Here is a 23,459-nt window from a genome sequence, read left to right as displayed (position 1 = left end):
GATTGAATGTGTATGTTCATGTCGTTTGAACTTATATTTAATTTATTATCTTTTTTAAATACTGAAGGTGGACATTTAAAGCCCCAAAGCTTTTTTGTAGAATTATATCCGGAAAAGTATTTTTTTTTTTTGACGCCTCCTTAGTTCTGGTGCATATAGTTACCACCAGTCGTCTCTAGTTGTCGTTCTTTTATTTTGGCGGGTGGACATTTGTAGCCCAGCAGACGAAATTAGCAAATTTTTTGAAATAACAATTTTCTGTTTTTGTCTGAACTGAAGTTCTTATGAAAATTGTATCTTTTTCTAAGAGCGTGTTAAAACCCAAAATTTTCGCACGAAATGAACACAGTGAAGCCAGTTTCATCTGCTTGGGACTATCTGAAACAAACTTTGAACCTTGATGGAAAATGTCAAGTATGATTCTTTTTTTGTTACTTGTAGATTTGTTTCATTACTCTTGTTTCACGCTCACCGTTTGAATTTTTACATGCAGAAGGAATTAGACAGAACCGAAATTGAAGGATGTGCAGAATTCATTGTTAACCATGATTTGGTAGACTTCAGCAAGGAATTGGTTTGGCAGAAGCTGTTCAATGACACACGAAATAGGATAACCCCTAATTTTTGGTCCAGATTTGAAGTGACTCAGAATGAAAATTCTGGTTACGAAAACTATAGGGAGGCTGTTAAAGTTCTGAACACCGACATTAAAAGCCTTCAGCATTACTTTTCCTTGTTGGATCACCTGTCAGGAAATGTCACGCCAAAATCATTCGCCCAATATCAGGCACACCTCAGTGCAATTTTGCTGTCTCAGATACCACCAAAGTTTGAATGCTGTGTGAATTTCTTCTACAGCCGAGCTTTCAGAGCATTCATGTCTTTAGAAAAAAGGAATTTTAACTTTGGTATTATACTTGTTCTAAAGTAGGTTTATAATTGAATTTTTAATTTACATCTTTCTACTCAAGATGGAGATGAGTCTGGTGATGTTATCACTCACTGTTCAGGGTGTGACCAAGAAATTGATCAATGTGAATGTAATGTCATTCTAGACAATTGTCATAACACCAACAAGTAAAAAAAAAAAACATTTTTCTCTTTGATTATGTTTCAGCACATTTGATCATATTTATTTTTTTAGGGCTTTGGCTGAAATAGGAATACTTGAGAAACTATCTGTGGGGATGATTCACACTCTCATTTTGACTCAAATCCAATCACATGTCCAGGATTCATGTGTAGGAAACTTTTCCTCTTCTCAAATTGAAATGCTTGAAAAGGTATTTTATTAATGTGCTAATGGTCTTAATGGGCATTTGAATCACCCTGTTCGTTTCTTGTTCTGAACCATTTGCAGTGGTTGCAAAACATAATTTTTCGGTGGTTAGGTATCGTCTATGGAGAAGACTACATCCAACAGGATCAAGTGCGAAAAAATTTTACCCAATTCCTGTACCACGCCTATACACACGCTAGAATCGAACAGTTATTCGAGATCATTATCGGTTCGTCAATTCCAAATCATGTATTGTGTTCATTGTTTCATAATCTTTCTTGTAATAGGCTACCCCGAGAGCTTTCCTTCGGTAAAGGATTTACAGGAATGCCTTTCACGGACGCAGTTGAAACCAATTTTGGCGCAGTCTCTTAAAACGACTTTAGAAGCAAGATTGCTTCACCAGGGAGCCACAACAGAAGACATACTAATCGCCTACGTATCGGCCATAAGAGCGTTTAGCGTACTTGATCCCACTGGCGTGCTTCTCGATGTAGCGTGTGATCCGATCAAGTATTATTATTATTCAATTTCGATCCGTCACTTTTGGCTTATGATGTATTCAACTATTTCCAACAGGCAATATTTGCGACTTAGAGGAGACACTGTTCGGCATATAATTCACAGTTTGACTGACAGTAGCGGAGAGCTGGGCGGAGAGCTTGAGTTGGGAAGAACGGGAACTGCTATACTGGATGAAGAATCTGTTGCAGCAGTTGGAGATACCGAAGCCTCAACCGATTGGGAAAATTGGCTTCCAGCACCAAGCGATGCCGATCCTAGCAAACTTTGGACAGGAAAAAAGCCGGTAATTTCATCTTGTTAATAAAGATGTTTTTAAAATAGTTTCGGTTCTGTAAAACAAATTCTTATTTAAAAGGGCGATATTGTACCAATGTTGGTGAACATCTACGGCAGTAAAAGCCTGTTTGTCAAGGAATATCGCAAGCTTTTGTCGGATCGATTGCTCCTGAACCTTCATTTTGACACAGAAGAAGAGATTCGTAATTTAGAATTTCTCAAAATTCGATTTGGAGAAAACGAATTGCACAATTGCGAAGTGATGCTCAAGGACGTGGCAGACTCCAAGAGAATCAACACCCACCTACAGTCGGTCGTGCACAAACCTGAAGTACGTTTTTAATTCGTTTAGCGCATCGATAAATAAAAGTTAATTTTTTTTCTATTTATTTCCATCCAGTTTCCGATTTCGGCTATGATTATATCAGCTCAGTATTGGGACCAGCTGAAGGACAAACCGATGAAGTTGCCGATCAAAATCATCAACCAGCTCGAACAATATAATCAAAACTATAAAACGGTGAAAACGAGTCGTTCTCTGCATTGGGTACCTCAGTCGGGTTCTGTGGAACTGGAACTGGAGTTTGATAATCACCGTTGCGTGTCTTTCACCGTCCCGCCCGATTTGGCTGCCATCATATCTCATTTTGAAGACAAGGATCAATGGGATTTGGAAGAGCTTAGCCAGGAAATGGAATTACCAATGTCTCATCTTCGAAGGCGAGTTCACGTGTGGCAAACACACGGGGTCCTCCAGGAAATTTCTACTGATCGCTTCAAAGTGGATGAAAATGGACCAAATTTCACAGGACATAAGGTATATCTTAAAAAGTTATTACCGTTTCTCAAATGTATGTATTTTGCAATTACGTCCTTTTCGTAGATTCTTTTAGAAACGCTAGCGAAAATGGAGGAAGAAGAAGAAGATGACGACGAGGAAGATAGTGAGAAAAAAACGGAAGAAGATGGTTTGCAAGTTTATTGGTCGTACGTTGTTGGCATGCTGACAAATCTCGAAGCCCTTCCAGTTGAGCGTATTCACCAGATGCTTAAAATGTTTACAATGCAAGGCTCTAGTGGGGCAGAGTGCACTCTGCAACAGTTGAAAAATTTCCTTGATTCAAAAGTTAAGCAACAGTTGTTGTCTTTCTCCTCTGGAATGTATAGACTCCCCAAACCATGAACTAATTTTTTTAATGATAATTTAAAAATGTGTATTCATTACAATAAATTTTCTGAAGTGATTACCTCTGTAATGAAATAAAAAGTTGTTAAAATACGTTTAATATTTGTATTCGAATTTTCAAATTTCAATGTCATAAATAAGTCAGGTTACTGGCAACGCTGTATTTCGAATTCACACCTGGCGATTTGGCGATGCTGCACTCAGTTTGAATGAAACGACAATCGACAACGGCCAAAAAGTTTGCCCACTGCACAGACAAATCGGTTTACATTTTGAAATCCCTCATTCGTTTTAAATATTTGACAGGGGTTCATAAGTACTGAACCGAATAGGCTCGAAAATGAAACCATCGTAAGTTTTCTACAAACCGTATTAGTGTGTGATTTGTGTTTCGTGCTCTCTTCATGTCCGATTATGCTCTTTTTTTCACTATGCTTTGTATACGAAAGAAGTTAAGAATATGTTTTATGTTGATCTTAGGCGATTGAAGATTGCACCTAAGGTGCCAACCAAACCACCAATTACCCCAGCACGGTCCAAACAAGCATTGATGACTTCCAGAGATCGGGATCCTGTGCAAGTGTATTGCAGAATCAGACCTCTTGATGTCCCCTCTGATGATTCGTGTGTAACTGTTTTAAGTGACACTGTAGTTCAAGTTGTACCTCCAGAAACTTCTCAAGGTTACAGAAGTGGAACGACAAAAGTAAGTTGACACTTTATTTCCCAGCAATTTATTTTTGAAAGTACTTTCAGTATTTTAATCTTGCTTTCTTTTTGATAGGCAACACAATATACATTCACTGGTGTGTTTGACGAGAAGACCACACAGAAACCTATTTTCCACACTGTGACTTTACCGCTAATAGAAGACTTGCTTCATGGAAAGAATAGCTTGCTATTTGCCTATGGAGTCACAGGATCAGGAAAAACACACACAATGAATGGTGAGCTGCAGGATGGTGGCATTATCCCTCGTTGTTTGGATGTTATTTTTAACAGCATTGGTCACTACCAGGTATTTCAAAAATAAAAATGTCGCAATACAGTTGTACTAACTAATCTTCAATCTACCAGGCTAAAAAGTATATCTTCAAACCAGATAAAATGAACAGTTTTGAAATCCAAAGTGAAATTGATGCATTATCAGAAAGGCAATCTGAAGCTCAAACTTCAAACAAGTTCAAGTAAGAATACCAAATTCTTAAAAATTTTTGAAACAATCTAATTATAATTGCGATACTTTAGGACACCTGCACGCAGAGGACAAGAGAACGAAGGGCCGCGCGTAACGGATGCTACACGGATTTCAGCATTAGATGAAGACCAGGCTTATTCAGTTTTTGTAACGTTTGTTGAAGTTTACAACAATACAGTCTTCGATCTGTTGGACGATACTCCTATCGATCCTCTTCGACCTGGCAAGATACAATCAAAAATCTTACGAGAAGACCAACATCACAATATGTAAGTGAACAGTTCACTTGTTAAGGTGAGCTGCTTTAACCTATTTATTTGCAGGTATGTTCATGCTGTGACTGAAGTTGAAGTTAAGTCGGCCGATGAAGCTGCTGAAGTTCTTGCCAAGGGACAAAAGCGACGCCGTGTTGCTCACACTACTCTCAACGCAGAGTCGAGTAGAAGCCACTCCGTATTTAACATCCGCGTTGTTCAGGCTCCGCTTGATTACCAGGTATCATCGATCGATCACTAAGTCTGCGATTTTAATTAAAAAACTAATCAATTGTTAATTTTAAGGGTGCCATTCCAGAGAAGGTGCTAACTGTAGGACAGCTCTCATTAGTTGATCTTGCTGGTTCAGAAAGAAACAGTCGAACTAAAACCACTGGCGAACGTTTGCGTGAAGCTGGTAGCATCAACAACACCTTGATGACGCTTCGATCTTGCTTGGAAATTCTGCGCGAAAACCAATTGAATGGCACTAATAAAATGGTGCCCTACCGTGATTCTAAAATCACACATCTTTTCAAGGTAAGCGTCCTGTCAAGTTCATAATGTATCTAATATTACTAAATGCTAAAATGTTTTGTAAACAGAGTTACTTTGACGGCGAAGGAAAGGTTAGAATGATTGTTTGCGTGAACCCGCGTGCGGATGATTACGACGAAACTCTTTCCGTGATGCGTTTTGCTGAAATGGCTCAAGAAGTGCAAATCGCTCGTGCCGTACAGCCCAATATTCGCTTGGAAGCTACTCCTCGAGCAACGCCAGCTGGAAGAGACGCCCTTCTCCCAGGCCGCAGAAAGGCCAATCGTGTTCTAACCGAGGCATATCGCAAACTGGAACAGGTTTTTATTCCATCAATGCGAGTTTATTAGTCTCATATTTAACTTCAATGTGATTTTGCAGGGTGGAATTTCGAACCCCCAATCAGAAGTGCCGTTTGACATTGATATGGTTTTCAGTGCGGCTCGCTGTTCGTGGCCTCCTCTGGAATTACAATCAGCATCGGATGATCGACTTATAACGGCCTTGGTTGAGTATCTGCAGGTAGTTGTTTTATATTTCAGCATAAATTTGCGAATGCTATACACGTGTGTAATTCCTTTCTCAAAGGTGCGAATCCGTGATCAACAGAGTCGCCGGGAGCAGCAAATGAAGAAATGTGTCGAAGTCCGAACTCTTATTCGTGAAATGGAAGAGGAGCTCATTTTGAAACGTCAAGAGAACTTGAGTTTGAACGAGCAATTAAAAGATGAGCGTTCGCGTTGTCAAACATTTGAAAACCGTGTCCTCAATGCGGAATCGGCTAACGCTACCTTACAGCGCCATGTACTCGAGCATCAAAAATACGCCAGGTAAATATTCCCAGATAAAAACGGCTATTCACCAGTTTTTAATTTTCGTCTTTCTCATTTAAGGTTGTTGGAAGAAGAGTTGAAGGAGAAAGATTGCCTTCTTAATCAGGGTGAGATGGAAATCCAACACGTAAAAGCCAAGGAGAAGACAAAACGGCAATTGGAACGCGAAAAGTTAAAGAAAGAACTGGACCGTTATAAGCAAGTAGAATCTCAACTTCAGCGACAAACAGAAAGATTTCTGGTTATGCGCGACTTGCTGGATGCCGGCTGCTCAGTTAAAGTTCCTGGCACAAGTGGATCTAGCGAATCCGAATCACGCACGCCTTCGATTGGAGCTACACATCGCGTCTCTGATCCCAGAGTCGTTGGAACCCCTTCTTTAAGAGTAAGATGCTAAAATTCCCTCTGGGTCGATCAAGATTGTCTAATTTGTATTTTTTTTGTAGGGACCAGTTGTATCCACTAGGAAACGCCGATCACGTTCTGTAGATCCTGGTAAGGGATGGATAGACCATCGCCCAGAAAACACTCTTGAAACAGATACCGTTTTCCAACCACAAATGAATCGTGCTAAATCCATTACTAAATTAGTAGATTCCAAAACGATCACCGATCCAAAGGTTTCGAAATACGTTCTGACAACGCAAGAACAGGTAAATTATTGGATCACTAACAGCACATTCCAACCAAGCTTATACTTAAAGGATGTTTTTATTTTTGTCTTTCTTAGGATTCGTCCGGAGAAATCGAAACGAAACTTTATAAAGGCGACGTGTTGACTACTGTCGGTGGTGGAGCTCAGGTAAATACTTAGTTAATTGTTTTTGAATACCCAGATTTTTTAATTTCTCTATTTCGAAAGGTTGTGCTGCAAGACGTTGAGATTCTTCGACATTCGTCACCAACTGCTGCCAAGCGCCATAGTGATGGCAGACTAAAGGATGTACACAGTCGTGTTGCTGATATTGAGAACCGTTGCGGCTACGCCATTGAAGGACACGGTCGCGTTAAAAAGCACTGCCCTTGAAAGAACTTGCTACCCTGCCCGAACTGATCGACGAACAAAATTTCTTGAACTAGGTTAGCGGATTTCCCTCTCTCGCCCCTGCTTTTTTCGCTTCACTTTTAGCAATTCGTCTTGAAAAATTTTTTGTATTTCTTTTACATGTGCATTATAACTTTACTATCGTATTTCGTTAATACATAATACACCGAACAGCTATGTCAACAATTGGTTTGTCTTGAAACTCACTAACTCAGACATCTCTCCACTTACATACTCTCCCCTCTGACAAGGTGAGATCGTGGAAGTTAATCAGTTATGCGTTACGTTAAGGTAAGAAGAACATGTGATTATTCATACGTTCTATTTAGGGCTTTCGCCAAACGTTATCGCAAGTATTTACATACATTTCTTTCGAAGATGTCGAAAATAGAGTAAAAAGGTTATTTTTGTGGAGGAAGAAATAGCGAGTTATTTTTGTGGAGGAAGAAATAGCGAGTTAGCGACATCGAGCTTCGGAAATTGGCTGGCAGAGCGGCAGCACTGCTTTCCAGTCCTTACGGAAGTTCGTCTGCAGTGTAAAAATGAAGAATAACTTATGAATTGTGAGGCTGCAAACTCAGCATGGCGTTGTAAAGAAGTTTCAACCGTTGAATTAATATTTAAATGTGGTGGGTTGAGTCTGAGCCGTCCAGTAAAAAAAATGTTAGAAACAATCCAGGATTCCCAGATAACTTCGGTACAAGAAGTGAGGTATGCATTGTTTCACCTGCAGTCCTGCATATTCAATCTCTCTGTGCTGATAAAAGTGAAAGAAAGAAGTGATACAAGAAGATTTTGTTCTGTGTGTTTTTTACGGGACAAGGTTACCCCATAACTTAGCTTGAAAACAACAATAAGCCTTTCAAGTACAGTGTTGTGAGTGTTTAAGTTACAGTTGTGTGAGTTGTGACTGTTTAAGATGTCTTGTTGGCTTATGAAAAATCAAGTGATGAAGAAGAACAAGTACCTCATAAAGTGAACCCAGATCGAGTGTCAGCCATTACATGAACTGCCAGATCCATCCGTTTAGTACCATAACGAGATCTCCAGTCTACATGGGAATCAATGGGATGGCAGTTCCACTGGTTCCACAGCAGGCAACAAAATATCACTGGTGTAGAAAAGTGTTAGCCAATAAGAAGGAACGTCGACTCAGTTTTCACCTACGTGTTCCATAATCGACGGAGAATAATCTTTTTTGATTGATATGTTCAAAATCATTATCACTCACCTCTGCAGCCAAAGTTTTACAACACGAGCCACAATATTATTGAGTAAGACTTGTAATTCTTGTTTGTGTGTATAATTTAAGTAAGAATAACATTTTCTGGATATTTTAACGGAATTCCTTATTTATTTTTATAGACTAAAAATCTTCGGGTTGACGGGTTACGACCGACACGGGCGCAAATACTGGTTTATTGCAAGACGCATCTTTGTCGAAGGAACTGGTAACCAGGAAGAAATTGACGTTGACAAAGACACTAGCTACAGTTGAAGAAAAAACGAGTATTAAGGTAAATGCAATGAAACTACCTAGTTTTGTCATAGTAACGTTAATAATTCGAATTATTGTAGGCAACAACAAATCCTATCTGGAACTTGACGAAGTAGTTGCTAGTAGAGAGGCCGTTCAGATGGTCGTCAAATTGAGAAAGAAGGAGAAAACAAACCTAATGAAAGCCTATCGGTCGATGCAATCAAATGACCAAATAGAAACTGATAAAGTTGTGAAAAAGTGTGCCATCTGTGTAGAATCGAGCCATGAGAACCACCAGCTAATACCAGTACACCAATGACCAGCGGAACTTATTCCACACGATCCTCGACAGGCATTATTGTGGCGCGACACGGCGACAGGCACTTATGTTGCCTAACTAATGGTTCTGGAGGAGTCACTATCAAGGAGAAAAGCAGTGCTACTCCCATCAAGCCGCAATTTCATTTACCAGACGGAGTAATTTTCAAGTCGGGCAAGACATACAGAAGACGTATGTCACCCAGTACACGAGCAATCTACTTGCGCTTAGTAAGAAGAAGAATCGGTCGTCAGAGGAAAGAAACCGCAAATATTGCTGATTGCACAAGTTATCATCACTAGTTACCGGAGAGTTTTAAAAAGTGGTCGGCTAGTGCATTCGGCAACATGTTGCTGACTGTTCGACTATGTTGTTGCAATTTCACCCTCATCTGCCTGCTATTTCCACGATGGGCTGTATGTATCCAAAAGTCGAGTCAAAATAACTCGTCTACTGACCAGTGCTGACTGCTGACCCTCTGGATCCTGGTTGCCTGAATCCGCCCAATTATTTTCTCTTCCGTCTCTGGCATGAGTCACTTGGTCACATTCTTCTCACAACTTCAACAACAGACAACACTTGAACGTTAAGAGCGTAAGGTGATGAACGAGGAAGAGAAAAAGGATAAAGAACTAGAAGAGGAGATGCAATGTCTACATACCGTTCATTATGCCAAAGTCATAAAACAGGAACAGTTGATGGTAAAAATTTTAATTTCGTTTTAAACCCGACAGCTAATGAGCTTTTTTTATTCTATTCAAAAGATTTGTAAAGTGCAAGGGTTCCGTCTTTATGGCCACGTGAGTTGTCGCTAGCTGTCTGCAACTCACCTTATGCGACGCCTTGATATCAGACAATGCGGATTAAGAGCTGGATCTTGGCGAATCATCAATTCATCACTCATACCTGAGGTAATTTTGTGAGTTCATTCTTGTAACTAGTTTTAAATTAATTAAATTTGTCGTTTTTTTTTTAATAGAAGGTCTGGAATCTCGGTATGTTCAAGCTAATCCTGCAACTGTAATCGAAACTTATAGAAACTTCCCACCTGATCCAGCCATGGAACGGCTGGTGGAACGGCTGACAGGCAACACGTTCAACGCGGATCATCTGTGATTGTTCATTGTTGTGGGTATGATTTTTTATAAGTTAACCCGTTGGCTGCCACGCATTTGTTCTCTCCTAGCTCCTTAGCACGGGCCGCGCTGTTCGGTCTCGTGGTTTACATGCCGCGGGGTCGGACAGTCGCACCAGCCCCAGATTCGCCGAAAGGCCCCGTTAGGCAGTGCACCATAGGGACTTCCCCCTTGTCGATACGGTGATGGATTCTAGAGGCGTGCATTCCATCTTCTCCTGTCACCGTGTCAGCCCGGACTTGTCAGCAATGGCAAGTCCCACCTTGGTCATGGATCCTTCGGACATGGCGCGTAGAGTAGTAGAAAAACAACCTACAGGTTGTATGGCGTGGCAGCCAACGGGTTAACTTAAGTGTATGTAATTATGTATGTTTGTATAAATTGTATGCTTATAAAATGTGGAGGAATTGTGGGTGGAGGTGGGGAAAAGGACAATATATCACAATTCTATTCTCAATTCATTTATGTTTATTTCATTTAGTCAGTAATCAAGACTTAGGCTACATCATTTAATAAGCAAAATAAGAGAAAAAAACCAACCGAACCCGCTAAACAATAATTTTTTAAAATAAACATTTCAGCCTTTTCATTTACGAAAACCCCCATACGATCAACAAGTACATAAACAATGCTATAGTTTTTTTATGTTTCATTGCCCCCAATCAATTTTCTAACAAACAAATTTTACTTTTATTGAAAACATCTAGTTATTTAATTCTCCTATTCTCTCTTAAGTAGCACATTTTTTCCTCTAGAACAAGAAGAACTTTTCCGTTCTCTCTACTCACACAGTTATTGAGGTAAGATAACAAATATTCTAGAAAATAAGCTTTTCAAACTGACATTAGAATATCAGTGATCTCTGGTTCTGTTCTGGCTTCACTAATGTACTCCACCACTTAATTTAAACACACAAAATGGTTTCAGTCATGTGCCTTTCTCGACACCACAGCAGCGGAATTAGCGGTAACAGCAACACTAAGAGTAGCAGATGGAGGTGACAGTTGCAGACTAACAACCACAGTGAAAGCTGTAGCAGTTGCACCCATCACTGCTTTCTGCTTGCTAGTTGCTACAAGCCAGCATCTGCCCCTGAGCTATTCTTGAATGACACTGTCGTAAGTTGTTGAAGAATAAGGGAACCACCATGCAGACTTTGCACCAAGATCTTCTGAACTTTCTTCGTTGAGTCTCTATCACCCACATTATGGGTTTAGCCTGTTTGCGCCAAAGGTTTGGTTTTTCCAGATCTGATGAAAAGAATAAAATGCTGATTAGATATAGATCCAAAATGAAGTAAATCAGTGTTTTGATTTGTGGCCATTCTCTAACTTATGGCCACTTTGTGTCAAACTGTTTAATCACATAATTTGCCTTGTGATCAGGAAATCTTATCTTAAATGAGCAAAAGAAATGCATGTTATTAGCTATCAAAATACATTTAATTCCTCGATTACAAGAATACATAAACTATGTATCATGTGATCTAAAGAACCCTACAGATTTAACTTTTGATTTCAAAAAGACATAACTAAAACACTTAATCAGAAATGAACGAAAAAGTTGGAAAAGTGTCATCTGTCAAGTAATAAAGTTTGACAGAATTTTCTGATCTCAAAGAATGAAAATTTCAACAAAATTTATACAGAATGTTGGAATACGTTGAAATAGATGAGGAAAATATTTAATGTTCAATTTGATAAATACTCAGGGAAAACGTCAGGAATCGGAAAACCAGGAAAACCCAATCAGCCTTCTCGAACAATGGCCATTTTTGGCCGCACTGCAGAGCGCAGACGAACTTCCGTGAGGACTGGAAAGCGGCGCTGCCAGTTTCTGAAACTCGATGTCGCTATTTCTTCCTAGTTCCTACATAAAAATTGCTCTGCTTTTTATTTCTGACATGCAAATGGATATGACATCACACATCAATACGTCGCAGAGGAAAAGCGTGAATGGCGAATATTTTAAAAATCATTAAATGGTGCCGTTCCATTCCACTGGTGTCGTAACTTAAAAAAAGCTATTTACAGTCCATCAGAAACTTGAACGGGGTATTATCGACATTGTATCTTCAGTCGGTGATGCATGTTACCAATTCGTCATCATATCAGGCTGTATCCGGAATTGAACAACAGTTCTCCGATTTTTTCACGTGAACGCAGCTCTCTAACCACATCGACAAGGTGGTTTGAATTTTGAAAACATCGAAATCAAAATAAGTAACTAACGTAAAAAAAAACATTAACATTAAGTCAAAATATTTTCATTGTTTCTATTGGACATGCCAACGATACTTATAATGGGGGAACATATATGTGATTAAAACCGGCCTCTTGGCCGGTGGCCCGAAACATAAAATCTCAAATTAGGGCGAAAGGGATAAAGAATAAAGATGGCAGCGGAATTAACAGGAAGAAACGTAAAGCGACAGGATAAAACCTTAGTTCCACTATTTCCTTTTCTTATTTTTTACTTGGATCAAACTTAAAAATTAAAAAATGCCAGCACCCTTCTTCAATTGATCGCGCTTCCATCCAGGCAACGCGTCATAAGCGGCACGTTCCATTTTGAACACACGGGAAAACTCGGCATCGTGAAGAGACAGCTCCTTCTGACTGGGATTCACGTCAGCGGGAAGCTTCTCTGCGTCCTTCTCTTGCAAAACAACTAGCGGATATCGATTTTTCTCGCCTCCAACACCCTTAATGGACATGGTGATTGTCATGTTGGGATTGGTTTTCATGAGTTCTGCTTTCATTTTCTCGAAATCCATTCGGTTCTGAATTTGAAATTAGTGAACGAGTGTCTCTTTGTTACAATTGTTAATTTACGCAACATTATCTGTTTTTATTACCTCCCAGCTGGTGGGGTCCCAAGCGCCGAAAAATCCCGTGAAAGTGGGCGGTTCGCAGCCCTGGTGAACCTTAAGAATTGGAGTATCCATATCACGTCCCTTAGGATCGGTACGCAAGTATTCGACAACGCCCTTTTCAACCAAAGCGACTTCTTGTTTGTTGGAATTGACACCAACCCAGATGAAGATCGAATGCCAAGCATCAAGCACCATCACGTCCTCCTCGGCTAAATCGGTTTGATTAAATTCAAGGATTTCCTCTACCTATTGTGTTAAAAAAAAATGTTAAGTTGTGCAACATGTCAAAAAGTATTGCAACGTTCGCTACCTTCATGTTTCCGGTGGCATTTGAGCACTGGAAGAGACGTGGTTCATGTTCATGAATCTCTTCGGCTGTTCGCATGTCTGTTACGTAAGGGCCTTTGCCTCCAAGCAATGTCCAAAATTCATCCTTTTCTTGACCTGTAACGGTAATACAAATAGCAAGATTTATAGCAGTTGAAAAACGAAGTAATATAGCGATCAAGTTACCTTCGGCCATAATCTGCGAATCAGCTTTACCATCAGCCGCGACTTTCTTGGCCATTTCACGCTCATCGCCGGTGCAACCCTTGCCGCACCAAATGAAAACGACAGTTGGGGAAAACAAAATGAAGACATCGTTGGAATTGAGAGAAGAGGCTTTCAGCGGAACCTGCAAATATTTTTGATTTCTTTCGTAAGACTTTTCATATTTTTAAAAAGATATTGATTCTCAACAATGTACCTGAATAGCCTTAGTGTTGTGAGCGGCATTACCGCGAACTTGGAGCATATAAGTATTTCCCAAAACATCATCCTTTTCACCTTCTTGGGACTCGAAAGAAGAAGCCCGTCCACCCGAGTAAATAATCAGCTTGCCACCAAACATGGCCAGGAAATGCTCCGGTTCTTTTCCTTGGATTAGTCGGATTTGAACAGCTCGACCTCCGAGTTTGTTATCCAAGGAAACGGCCATCACTGCAGCAGTACCCTTTTCATCTTGTCCGGCAGTGGCACCCTTTAATTTCAGACACATTTAATCGATTCGGTACTCCATGTCTAATATTTATTAAAAATTAACGTACCAGCCAATAATAGATGATGTTCTTTTCAGTACCGCCGGCTGTGTACGCGTAATTGATGACGTAGCAATCGCCAGCGTAAAACTTGCCGTGCTCAGAGAGAGGAACTGGAGACAGCTCCTTATCGATAATGCGATAAACTTCCTTTTTACCAGTGCCATCGTCAACCATTCCTGCTTTAGCCGCAGCCTTGGGATTCTCGTGGAGGGTCGATGCGTCAAATTTCGTTTGAACAACTTTGGCGACTTTGCTAGCTGTAAAATAAATTCTAGCGTCATTGTTTTGTCTCAGGGGAAAAAAAAAGAAAAATAGAATCCTCACTTGAAGCTTGTCTTCCAAAGCCAACAGCTTGATCGCGTACTTTCCAGTCGCGGAACAAGGACTTGAACTCTGCAGGTTCACCTCCATCGAGCACGCGGACCACGTTGGTGTTTGGTGGGTATTCCTTCTTTTTGGCAAAGCTCTGGCCATTTCTCATTGCCTCTGTGCGTTCTTGTTGAGTTGCTTTCTTGCCAACCCAGACGAAGATACCTGTTCCGCAAAAATGATTATCATCAACATTTTAATTTGTAATTGGAACCAAACTATTGGCTGACTAAAATTACCATTAGCGCCATTGTCAATAATGAAGCTGTCTTCCGACTTCAAATCGGCTTGGTAAAGGGGTCCTTTCTTGATCTCGGTGACTTTCAAAGTGCCATCTTCATCCGTGCAACGGTACAGTTTAATCTCAGTGAAAGTGGTAGTTTCCACAGCTTCATCTTTTTCGGCATCGGCAGCTTTCAGCTATTGAGATCATTTACATTTAACATCACAAAAGTAACTACTGAATAGGAATTTGTCTTGATTCCATACTTTTTTGTCCTTGATGGGGAGTATAGCTTCAAATGCTGCTCTCTCAGCATCTGGCAACGCAAGTTCTTGGCCATCTTCGACGATGACCAAAGTGCTGTAGGATTCACCATGATCACCCTTCAAGGATTGCGCAAGCTACACAAACAAAATGAGAACATTAATTATTTGAATTCTGGACAGACATTGAAAAATAAATGGTTCGCACCTTGGCAGCGTGCATTTTCTCCATGTTATTAGCGGATCGGCCAACCCATCCGAAAATGTATTTCTTACAATCCAATACGAAAACATCGCCTTCGTTCATCAGAGACCAGGAGACTTCCGGAAGTTGGCGCACAATCGGATTCCGTTTGCCTTTGACCGAGTACAGAGCAGGATGGAATTCATCCGTTACATGTTTGAAGCCAGATGCAGCTCCTCCAGGCAAAATCCTAAATAAATAAACAAGAAAGAATTTAGCTTAGCTCTGCTATTAATCTAAAGTCCTAAAATACCTAATGCCATCCTTGAAGTAAGTCATGAATCGAGTAGATTCGCTGCCTTCGACTTCACGTTGCTGGACAGGTGAGCCACCCAAATAATCATCGAGCTCGACAGCCTTGATGGCAACTACGCCAGCTTCATCTTGGGTAGTTTCCGTTCCGAGCCAATAGTGAATGAAACGTTCAAGTTTTCCGCTTGATGCTGCTTTAATTTGCTGTGAATGAAAAACATTCGATATGATTAACCGCCATTCGCAGCGTCCCTAACCATTTTAAAAGGCCTTATCTATATCGCAACCGTCTACCATACGTTGTGATAAAAACCTATGTTATCTAAACTTGCCAGGCAAAGTTTGGCAGAAATGTCAAATAATGGCTTTAACTGAAGTTGAAAGAAATAGAAACACCGGATAGACAGTTATAAAGATACCTGAAGAAGAGTGCCACAAGGCTGGCCAGTTTCGAAAGCGCTGTAAATCAGGTACGAGTCACCGGCATGGAATTTGCCATATGCCTCTTTAGGTAGCTGCACAAGTTTCAAATCCTAGATAAAAGAAAAGGCGTCCTATTTTTTTTGTTCTATTGTTTGCTGCTATTCATTAACGGTAAAAGGCCATACTTCGACACGCCAGATGATGAAGGCGGTACTGTCCTTGGACACAGCAATGAAAGCCGGATCGACGACGTTGTGGTGGTTGGTGGGGGTGGTCATGGCGCTAAAATCGAGAGAGTTAATTACCAAAACGTTAGAATAATTCAAATAAATGCTGAAAATGGGAAGACGGAATAATTGGGCCAATGGTGTACATTAAATGGTTAGGCATGACACGTCAAAATAGATAGCCTGATAACGAAATTCAGTCCTATCTACGTTCGATACGTTGCTTATATACTCATTGTTCCGCACTGTTCTACTACTGTAAAACACCATTTAAGGATGTTTTGGTATCTAACTCTTGAAATAGAGTTTTATGTGCAAATATGTTTCTTTTTGTTTCGATTTCACAAAAAAACGTCTGCGCAAAATTCCCAATTAAACCAAGTTTTAAAATCAAAGATAGCGAAAATAGCGGTAAAGATAATGGGGAAAAGTGAATTAAGACTTGCTCAGCATTCGAGAGGCTATGTTAAAGCTAGACTGCTTAGCAAGAAAAGTTTGTAATTTAAAAAATATGATTACCTGAATTGTAAAGGAGAGAAAATTCGTGAAGAAGACTCGGTGCTCTGTACTGCAGTTGCCGGATAACGGAACCGAATGCGACCTGTAATCTCTATCAGCCTAGTTTAGGGATAGAAACGAGTTTCGCTTTTATCACTCGGAGAGAATGAAATATATTAGTCCTCGATAGTCATCACATGTTCTTTCCTTATCGCAAGCGATGTCATGACGACGTCGGTGGAAAAAACATTAAGTCAAGAATAAGCTTTCGTGTCCACAGACGTTTGCAACAGAGCATATGACACCCATCGCTCGTCACATTTAATCTACATTTTTTTGGACGGTTCCAATCCAAATATCAGTCCGGATCAAAAGTCAGATTGGAAATCGAACAATAGCGCACGTTGTGCAATGAACTTACGATCGTTGAAACAGCTCCGTCTAGCCGAGACCATACACCTCTCAATGGAGTGAAGCATAATTTATGATCCAGCACATTTCTCGAATTAACACCGGCCAAATGCAGCAACTTAATTAAAATAATAGATAGATTACTTAATAGGTTATACGGAATGTGTGTCACATATTCTTGATAAATTTTACACTGGAATCTTATTTGGCAGTTTAGAAAAAGGTTGACTTGGAAAAGGTTTCTTATCAGCCTGGAGCTTTATATACGCCTTGTCAGTCGTGATCTGTCCGCCTTTTACGATTAGCTTACGATCACTTAAGGAATTCAAGTATCAAGGACATAAAAGAAAAGAAAAATACGCAATAAATCTGCTCTGCATTAATCCACAAAACATTATTAAAGAATTGAAAATTACCTCATGAAGATGTTATCGTTGAAGAGATTTTGGAATCGGAATTCAGGGAATCGATAAAAAAATCCAACTTGAACGAACCTTTTCCTTCAAAAGTATTCCCTTAATTTCAAACCCGGAAAAAATAACAGGTATTTTGTTCTTAAAAGCTCAAATTTAAGATTCTTCTTATCAATCCTAATGATGCAAGATGTAGTCAACAAACACGTTAAACAATAGAAACAATATTATACCTGATGACGTTATACAGGGAGAAAACTAATCTATGAATTGAATGTATATAATTAAGCAATATTGTATCATGCCAATTACAAACGGTATATTCGATTAGGACAAAGGTTGAATGCACTGCCTTAAAAACGAAAAAGTTGATTATGTTAGTTGGTGGTCACAAAAAACGACACTAACCGTACACATCATCTGAATGTTTGCTTCTCCATCTATATTTTTTTGATTGAGGAATGGTGTATGTATTTTTAAGATGTAAGCATGTTGTATGTGTACAATAAGTCATTATAATATGCTAGAGGAGAAAAAACAAAACCGGAATAGGTGGCCTACCTATTCTGATTTAGGAAGAGCCGAACAAGAGCTACCGCTGGCAAAAATTAACCGACCATACCGACATACCATGCTTTTTGTTGGAAATCCACCGAACAGCCGCGAATAAAAAAATAGTGATTACGTTCGCGAATCAAAACAGTCCGGTGTGATCATCCAAGAGGAAAAATATACTGTACCATTTTCTCATGACTTAGGTTCGGCGTACGTGGCAATCAACAAATGCGTAAAGCATGATTGAAATATTATCGACAATTGAATCAAGGTAAACGAATCGTATGTATACTGGTGGACGCGTGACTTCCTGGAGACGCTTTTGTATCCCTTCTCTCAACAGATGAAATGCTATACATCCTTTCATTTGTCGAAGTAGCGAGAGGGATTCAGTTACCATGTAGAAAGATATTTTTTTCCCCTAATTTCTACCACCAAGAAAAAACTGGGCCTTTATACTGGAAACGTTGAGTAAAAGTATCGCTGAAGTTCCGGAACGCAGCGGTAGTCCCGACGTGACCCTTGGATCTATTTTAGGAAACAATCAGTTAGTCTTGCTTGGTTCATTGAGGCTAAGATTTTGACAGGTAACCTTTCCACGATGACTGGAGGCATCTGTACCAACTGGACAGGAGACTTTCCGTCTTTCAAAGCTTGGCTCAGATTGAGCAATTGTCCTCGCATGACGCCCATTTGGCGTTCGTACATGTGACGATCGAACCCCTTATCTTCCTATATTTGTCAATATCATAAGGAATTATTCATGAGACAATCATGCAATAAGAATTTTCGGGAAGCTTTACCTTGAAGATCATGTAAAGTTCATCACATAAGTCTTGGACAACATTCATGTCAGAAATCAAAGGCAATATTAAATCTTTGATCTCTGTTGAAAACGGGATTTTGGCGTAGGGCAGCCAAGCCCAGTGGAATGGGTAGGCTCTCCATGAATCTGGGTGTTTGAAAGGAAACGCCAAACCATTATCAATTGCAGCTATCTTCACTTCCGGCATTTTAACTATCGACCAGTCATCCTGCTAAATCACCAATTTAAAGCCAAATCATTCCAAAGTTCGAAAGAAAAAACAAATTGTTAACTCAGCAAACCTCTTCATTAGTAGCTTTCACGTCGGGTTTCTCGTACTTAATTAACCAGTTGTCGTTGCCTCGATCGGTATTACGAATGATAAAATCAAGGATAACTAATTTCTCAAACTGAAACTGAAAATTTTTCTTTATGGTTTCAGGAAGAGGATCAGATTCCCAACGCCGCAGCCAGTAATCAGCATCCTTATATCCTTCAACAAATAGCTGAAAAGAGCCCACCTAAATTGAAAGCAATTTTAAAAGATTTGTTTTTGCTGATTTTTCAAGAAAGAACGACTTACTTTAGGTGGTAATCCGATGCGATGAAATCGTCTGCCAACGCTTGGGAAGTGATCTGAGACTAGTTTTTTTACATGCGACTTTTCTCGATCTATTCTAGAATAATTAAAGGTTTCACTGACAAGCATGACGACTTTGGTCCTTGGCACGACGTTGAGCCCAAGCTTTTGGTCAACGATAGAGGCACCTGCTTCTGACAGATAGCCCTGATTGGGTACCAAACATGATCGCCCAAATAAACAGGGACAACATAAACTGTGAAGCCATTTAGTCCACTTTGGATTCAAACGGCCGTAGGGTTCTTCATCTTTTGGCTTGAAGACGCCGATTACTTTCTAATAAATTTATTGAAACATTTATGTAGACTGAGAACTCTAACAGTAAACTATTTGCTTTGCCTTACTTCTTCAGCATCCTTTACAAAGTAACTTCCAGATGAACCTTGATATATCCGCTCAGGATAGATTCCATGTTCAATTGCAAGCTCAGCAGCTCTAACAATATCACTAAATTGAGGATCATCTATTTAAAATAAAACCAAAATGTTTGTTTATATTTCATGGGTTCGAAAGATGTGAAATAAATCCGAGTTACCAGGAAAATAGTTAAATGTCAAATCAATCTCCATTCTACTGTTCAGTAAAGGCTGGTACTCCTGTACACCTCTTGTAGAATCTAGAGAGAAAAAAGAGGTCAAACAAAAAAAAAATTTTAAGTGTTGGCAAACAAAGGAAAAATTTTACACAAATTTGTTTCCATCACAAGGAAATAATTCAACAAGTTTGATAGTTAGATTTCTTAATCACTTTGTAGGGTGCTGTATCCAACGTCAGGCAAAAGAGCTGAATCATCTGAAGTAGAGGATGTGGTTCTGGTTTTAGCAGTTGGTGCAGTAGATTGATAACTTTTCACGACCGCGCCGTTAGAATGACTACGACTATTATGATGTAACGGCTGTTCCTCGGTCGAGTTGTTTTCTACAAGTGCAGTCGAAGTTGCTTCGACAGAAACCAATTCAACGTCGACTAGAAGCTCAGTCCGAGTGATGTTCACTGAAGACATGTAGAGGCACTCAATTTCGAATCAAAACAGTCAAACAATAGCTTAATTTTGCCCGAAATAAGTCGCAAAAATTACTATCAACGATTTTCTGTAGTGAGTCAAATCTGCCCTGCTTAATCTGGGAATCTAAAGCAAATAAGCAGGTCGCGATAAAGACAGAGAAGTACAGATTAAAGGAACCACTATATGGATTCATGTATGACCAGTGTCACAAGTTTCCTACTTTACTCCGCTTTTTTAGTGTCGCTAGTTGCAATGACCGAGAATTGCAGACAGAAATTCCGCTCCCTTGTGTTTTTTGGATAGAAGGTACTAACTAAACAGCACTCTTATCATTAATCATAAAAATTATTTCTTTCATGAAGATAAGGTAAATTTACGCCTCTTTGTGAAATATTATGATTAATTAAATGTTTTTAAAAAATTCCTTATCCACTGTGTATTTTTTCAGGTTTATTTGGGTCCTTGTTTAAATCTATTCTTTACCAGACTAGTCCACGTCATCGTGTAGCTTCTGCAACGAGCAAGCGGCCATATTAACCGGTTGACAGCTCGGTACCCTCCGTCGTTTCTTTGAAGATTTGTCGTCTAAAAACAACTTTCACCAGTTGGATTATTAGTTTACATCCTAGATCAAAATGAATATCTTCCGTCTATTGGGAGACTTGTCTCATCTTCTGGCTATTGTCATACTTCTGTTGAAGATATGGAAAAGTCGTTCGTGTGCAGGTACTGGGGAACAAAAACCATAAACAAAAATTCGCGCGGTACTTCAATCTCCAATCTTTCTCGTTCTTTAGGTATTTCGGGTAAGTCTCAATTTCTGTTTGCCTTGGTCTACACCACCAGGTACTTGGATTTATTGACAAACTATGTCTCGCTCTACAACTCTTTCATGAAGGTATTGTCAATCTGTTTAATATTGAACACATTACGGTTTATTTCACAGCTGTTTTGATTAGGTGGTATTCATTGCAGCATCCTATGGCACACTTTATTTAATGTATGTCAAATTCAGGGCTACATATGACCGAAATCATGACACATTCAGGTAAATGTTATTTCCATAGTCACATAAATCATAGTCGGCTATTAAAAATCAAGGTTTATTTTAATTTCCTCAGAGTCGAACTCTTGCTTATTCCTGTTGCCGCCTTGGCTCTCCTTTTCAACCACGAGTTCTCTGTCATGGAAGTGCTGTGGGCTTTCTCAATCTATCTGGAAGCAGTTGCGATCTTGCCCCAACTTTTCATGGTTTCCAAGGTAACTAACTTGTAAGATAAACTGAAAAAAAAACTTACATTAATCAATACTTTATTCCAAAGACTGGAGAGGCTGAATCTATCACATCACATTACTTGTTTGCTTTGGGCTCCTACCGTGCTCTGTACATCTTAAACTGGATCTACCGTTACTATGGTGAGAGCTTCCAAGATTGGATCGCTGTAGTTGCCGGCATCGTTCAAACTATTTTGTACTGCGACTTCTTCTACCTCTACATAACCAAAGGTAAGAAATCACAATTTATTACCTGCTAAGGGCAAGGCCAATTACAAAATTTTCATCTTTTTTTTCAGTTCTCAAAGGAAAGAAACTGCAACTACCAGCATAAACAAATTTATTATCTTCATCATCATCACCAGGAATTTGTTGGCAAATTGTCACGCCGCAACAAGATGGAGATGAGAAGAAAGCAAGTGTGTATGTGTGTGTGTTACATGCAGATTGGCCTTTTAATAATTTCCTTTCCGCGTTTCATTTTAATGTTTCTTGATTATTTTTTCCTGTTTATCCTGCAAAGAAGGAAAAGCTTGAGCAAATGAATTTTTCGCAAAGCCAACAAAGGATGCGATTTTCAGCTCATGATACAGGGGGCTAATTAAAATTTGTTTTCAATAAAAGAATTTTTTTTCTGCTAAACATAAAGTCCGTTCACGTTACATCTTCCACCTGTTGTCCACTGTACACGGCATAGATAGGAATGGAGCGGCATTATTTAGAGTGGGGTCTCTATCTTTTAATTGTATTGCATATATTTTCCTTGAACTTGACATTCATCCGGTTCTGTGATGGCCATGTCGTATAAATCATTAGGTAAAATAGTGTAGTACACGGCTAATCTAATATCGCTTATTAATGGTTGACCTTTTTCATCTTGACCGCAGTTCAACTTCAAATCTTTTTTTTACGTAACTCCAGACTAATACCGTACTGTTATCTTCTTCTATATACTCATTTGCGGTAACCTCCAAACTTTAGCTTAGATGACCTCGCATGGCGTAACTATTGCACAATTAATCAACGACTTAGTAATGCACCAACACAAATGTTTACCTTTTATCCAAAGGCCATCATGTCGGCACTCAACAGTCATCACGCTCATCACCACAATCTTCTTATTAGTTTTATGTAAATATTTCCCTAGTGAATTACACGAAAGACCAAGCATTTAAGAGCACTAAGCATTGAAATTTATCATGTGACAATTGCGTTTTTCAACAAGTAAACTTACCCACATACTTAACGGGAAATGTCGACTCGTTGAATGGAATCCAGAATCTTCTACGCAGGAAATATTGCGAAAGCTTAAGGATTACAAACGGCCAACACAATTTGGCGAGTGTCGCAATGGGAACAGCATGAATAATATCTCTTTCAACTGATGGGCAGGGAGATACAAACGTGACAAACAAAAGTTGTTTCTTTAAGATTTGCCAAGGCTCGACTTGTTTTCACGATCACATATCAAAATGATTGCGCATCAAATTTCTTTATGACAGTGACATCGTACTACGCAAATAAAAGAAGTCATTTTTTTCCTTTTACGCCCATGTGTATAAATAATTCATGCTTAGTTCCTTGCACGTCAAACAAATCGAAAGTGCACAGAGGATGGTTTTCTAGCGAATATTTCTCGTAATGATAAAATCGTGTGAACTTAACTTTGTTGTCCAAAGATCGTAACCTGTGTTGATATTTCGTAACCTTTACCTTGAAAATTTTAAAATTAAACGGTGTAGGGCGTTGTTTCCTTGTAGTGTGTGCAGTTTGCGGTGACATAACGTTTGTTCGGAAAAGTGGAACCACTCTTTTTCTCAAAATGCCGAA

General features: G+C 39.5%; 5 protein-coding genes and 2 long non-coding RNA genes across 11 annotated transcripts; 4 read left to right on the top strand and 3 right to left on the bottom strand.

Annotated features, from left to right (window-relative positions):
• The first annotated feature begins 227 nt into the window (after positions 1 to 227).
• LOC124197886 (anaphase-promoting complex subunit 2-like) lies at positions 228 to 3,366 on the top strand. Its single transcript, XM_046593450.1, has 10 exons — positions 228 to 414; positions 494 to 908; positions 972 to 1,077; positions 1,145 to 1,283; positions 1,361 to 1,508; positions 1,567 to 1,792; positions 1,859 to 2,087; positions 2,160 to 2,411; positions 2,481 to 2,897; positions 2,964 to 3,366. The coding sequence occupies exons 1-10, from the start codon at positions 340 to 342 to the stop codon at positions 3,261 to 3,263; spliced, it is 2,307 nt and encodes a 768-aa protein (XP_046449406.1). The 5' UTR covers positions 228 to 339; the 3' UTR covers positions 3,264 to 3,366.
• A 62-nt stretch (positions 3,367 to 3,428) lies between these two features.
• On the top strand, positions 3,429 to 7,319 carry LOC124197885 (kinesin-like protein KIF23). Its single transcript, XM_046593449.1, has 14 exons — positions 3,429 to 3,617; positions 3,747 to 3,972; positions 4,051 to 4,284; positions 4,344 to 4,453; positions 4,515 to 4,733; positions 4,788 to 4,959; positions 5,025 to 5,258; positions 5,324 to 5,575; positions 5,637 to 5,777; positions 5,844 to 6,085; positions 6,149 to 6,473; positions 6,535 to 6,741; positions 6,819 to 6,890; positions 6,951 to 7,319. The coding sequence occupies exons 1-14, from the start codon at positions 3,607 to 3,609 to the stop codon at positions 7,113 to 7,115; spliced, it is 2,610 nt and encodes an 869-aa protein (XP_046449405.1). The 5' UTR covers positions 3,429 to 3,606; the 3' UTR covers positions 7,116 to 7,319.
• Positions 7,320 to 7,678: 359 nt separating this feature from the next.
• On the top strand, positions 7,679 to 10,154 carry LOC124197884. The gene is made up of 5 exons (XR_006876373.1): positions 7,679 to 8,407; positions 8,499 to 8,650; positions 8,712 to 9,633; positions 9,697 to 9,843; positions 9,912 to 10,154. It is a non-coding gene; the product is annotated as an uncharacterized LOC124197884 (long non-coding RNA).
• Positions 10,155 to 10,518: 364 nt separating this feature from the next.
• LOC124197882 lies at positions 10,519 to 11,866 on the bottom strand. Its single transcript, XR_006876372.1, has 2 exons — positions 11,776 to 11,866; positions 10,519 to 11,318 (listed from the first exon to the last, which is right to left on the bottom strand). It is a non-coding gene; the product is annotated as an uncharacterized LOC124197882 (long non-coding RNA).
• Positions 11,867 to 12,329: 463 nt separating this feature from the next.
• Positions 12,330 to 16,699, bottom strand: LOC124197868 (advillin-like). The gene is made up of 14 exons (XM_046593420.1): positions 16,546 to 16,699; positions 15,985 to 16,081; positions 15,796 to 15,909; positions 15,378 to 15,580; positions 15,089 to 15,314; positions 14,884 to 15,018; positions 14,634 to 14,814; positions 14,350 to 14,559; positions 14,032 to 14,282; positions 13,692 to 13,964; positions 13,457 to 13,619; positions 13,254 to 13,387; positions 12,926 to 13,189; positions 12,330 to 12,850 (listed from the first exon to the last, which is right to left on the bottom strand). Exons 2-14 carry the CDS (start codon positions 16,075 to 16,077, stop codon positions 12,563 to 12,565), a joined length of 2,535 nt encoding a protein of 844 aa, XP_046449376.1. The 5' UTR covers positions 16,078 to 16,081; positions 16,546 to 16,699; the 3' UTR covers positions 12,330 to 12,562.
• A 930-nt stretch (positions 16,700 to 17,629) lies between these two features.
• Positions 17,630 to 20,599, bottom strand: LOC124197874 (phosphatidylinositol 4-kinase type 2-alpha-like). Of its 4 annotated transcripts, none has more exons than XM_046593431.1 (8): positions 20,096 to 20,599; positions 19,884 to 19,964; positions 19,693 to 19,811; positions 19,292 to 19,624; positions 19,011 to 19,229; positions 18,707 to 18,937; positions 18,496 to 18,635; positions 17,630 to 18,431 (listed from the first exon to the last, which is right to left on the bottom strand). In XM_046593431.1, exons 1-8 carry the CDS (start codon positions 20,349 to 20,351, stop codon positions 18,332 to 18,334), a joined length of 1,479 nt encoding a protein of 492 aa, XP_046449387.1. In that variant the 5' UTR covers positions 20,352 to 20,599; the 3' UTR covers positions 17,630 to 18,331. The 4 variants fall into 4 exon arrangements, with proteins under 4 accessions (XP_046449387.1, XP_046449389.1, XP_046449386.1 ...); XM_046593433.1 differs by having other exon boundaries at positions 18,707 to 18,940; positions 20,033 to 20,540; XM_046593430.1 differs by having other exon boundaries at positions 18,707 to 18,940; positions 20,096 to 20,437.
• LOC124197878 (ER lumen protein-retaining receptor-like) lies at positions 20,597 to 22,801 on the top strand. 2 transcript variants are annotated; one of them, XM_046593443.1, is made up of 7 exons: positions 20,597 to 20,721; positions 20,803 to 21,080; positions 21,152 to 21,252; positions 21,314 to 21,402; positions 21,476 to 21,614; positions 21,677 to 21,860; positions 21,929 to 22,801. In XM_046593443.1, the coding sequence occupies exons 2-7, from the start codon at positions 20,990 to 20,992 to the stop codon at positions 21,961 to 21,963; spliced, it is 639 nt and encodes a 212-aa protein (XP_046449399.1). In that variant the 5' UTR covers positions 20,597 to 20,721; positions 20,803 to 20,989; the 3' UTR covers positions 21,964 to 22,801. The 2 variants fall into 2 exon arrangements, with proteins under 2 accessions (XP_046449399.1, XP_046449400.1); XM_046593444.1 differs by having other exon boundaries at positions 20,632 to 20,660.
• Positions 22,802 to 23,459: the final 658 nt, after the last annotated feature.

This window comes from Daphnia pulex, chromosome 7, assembly GCF_021134715.1.
Source record: "Daphnia pulex isolate KAP4 chromosome 7, ASM2113471v1".
Lineage (NCBI taxonomy): Eukaryota > Metazoa > Arthropoda > Branchiopoda > Diplostraca > Daphniidae > Daphnia > Daphnia pulex.
This window is presented reverse-complemented; position numbering and strand designations above follow the sequence as displayed.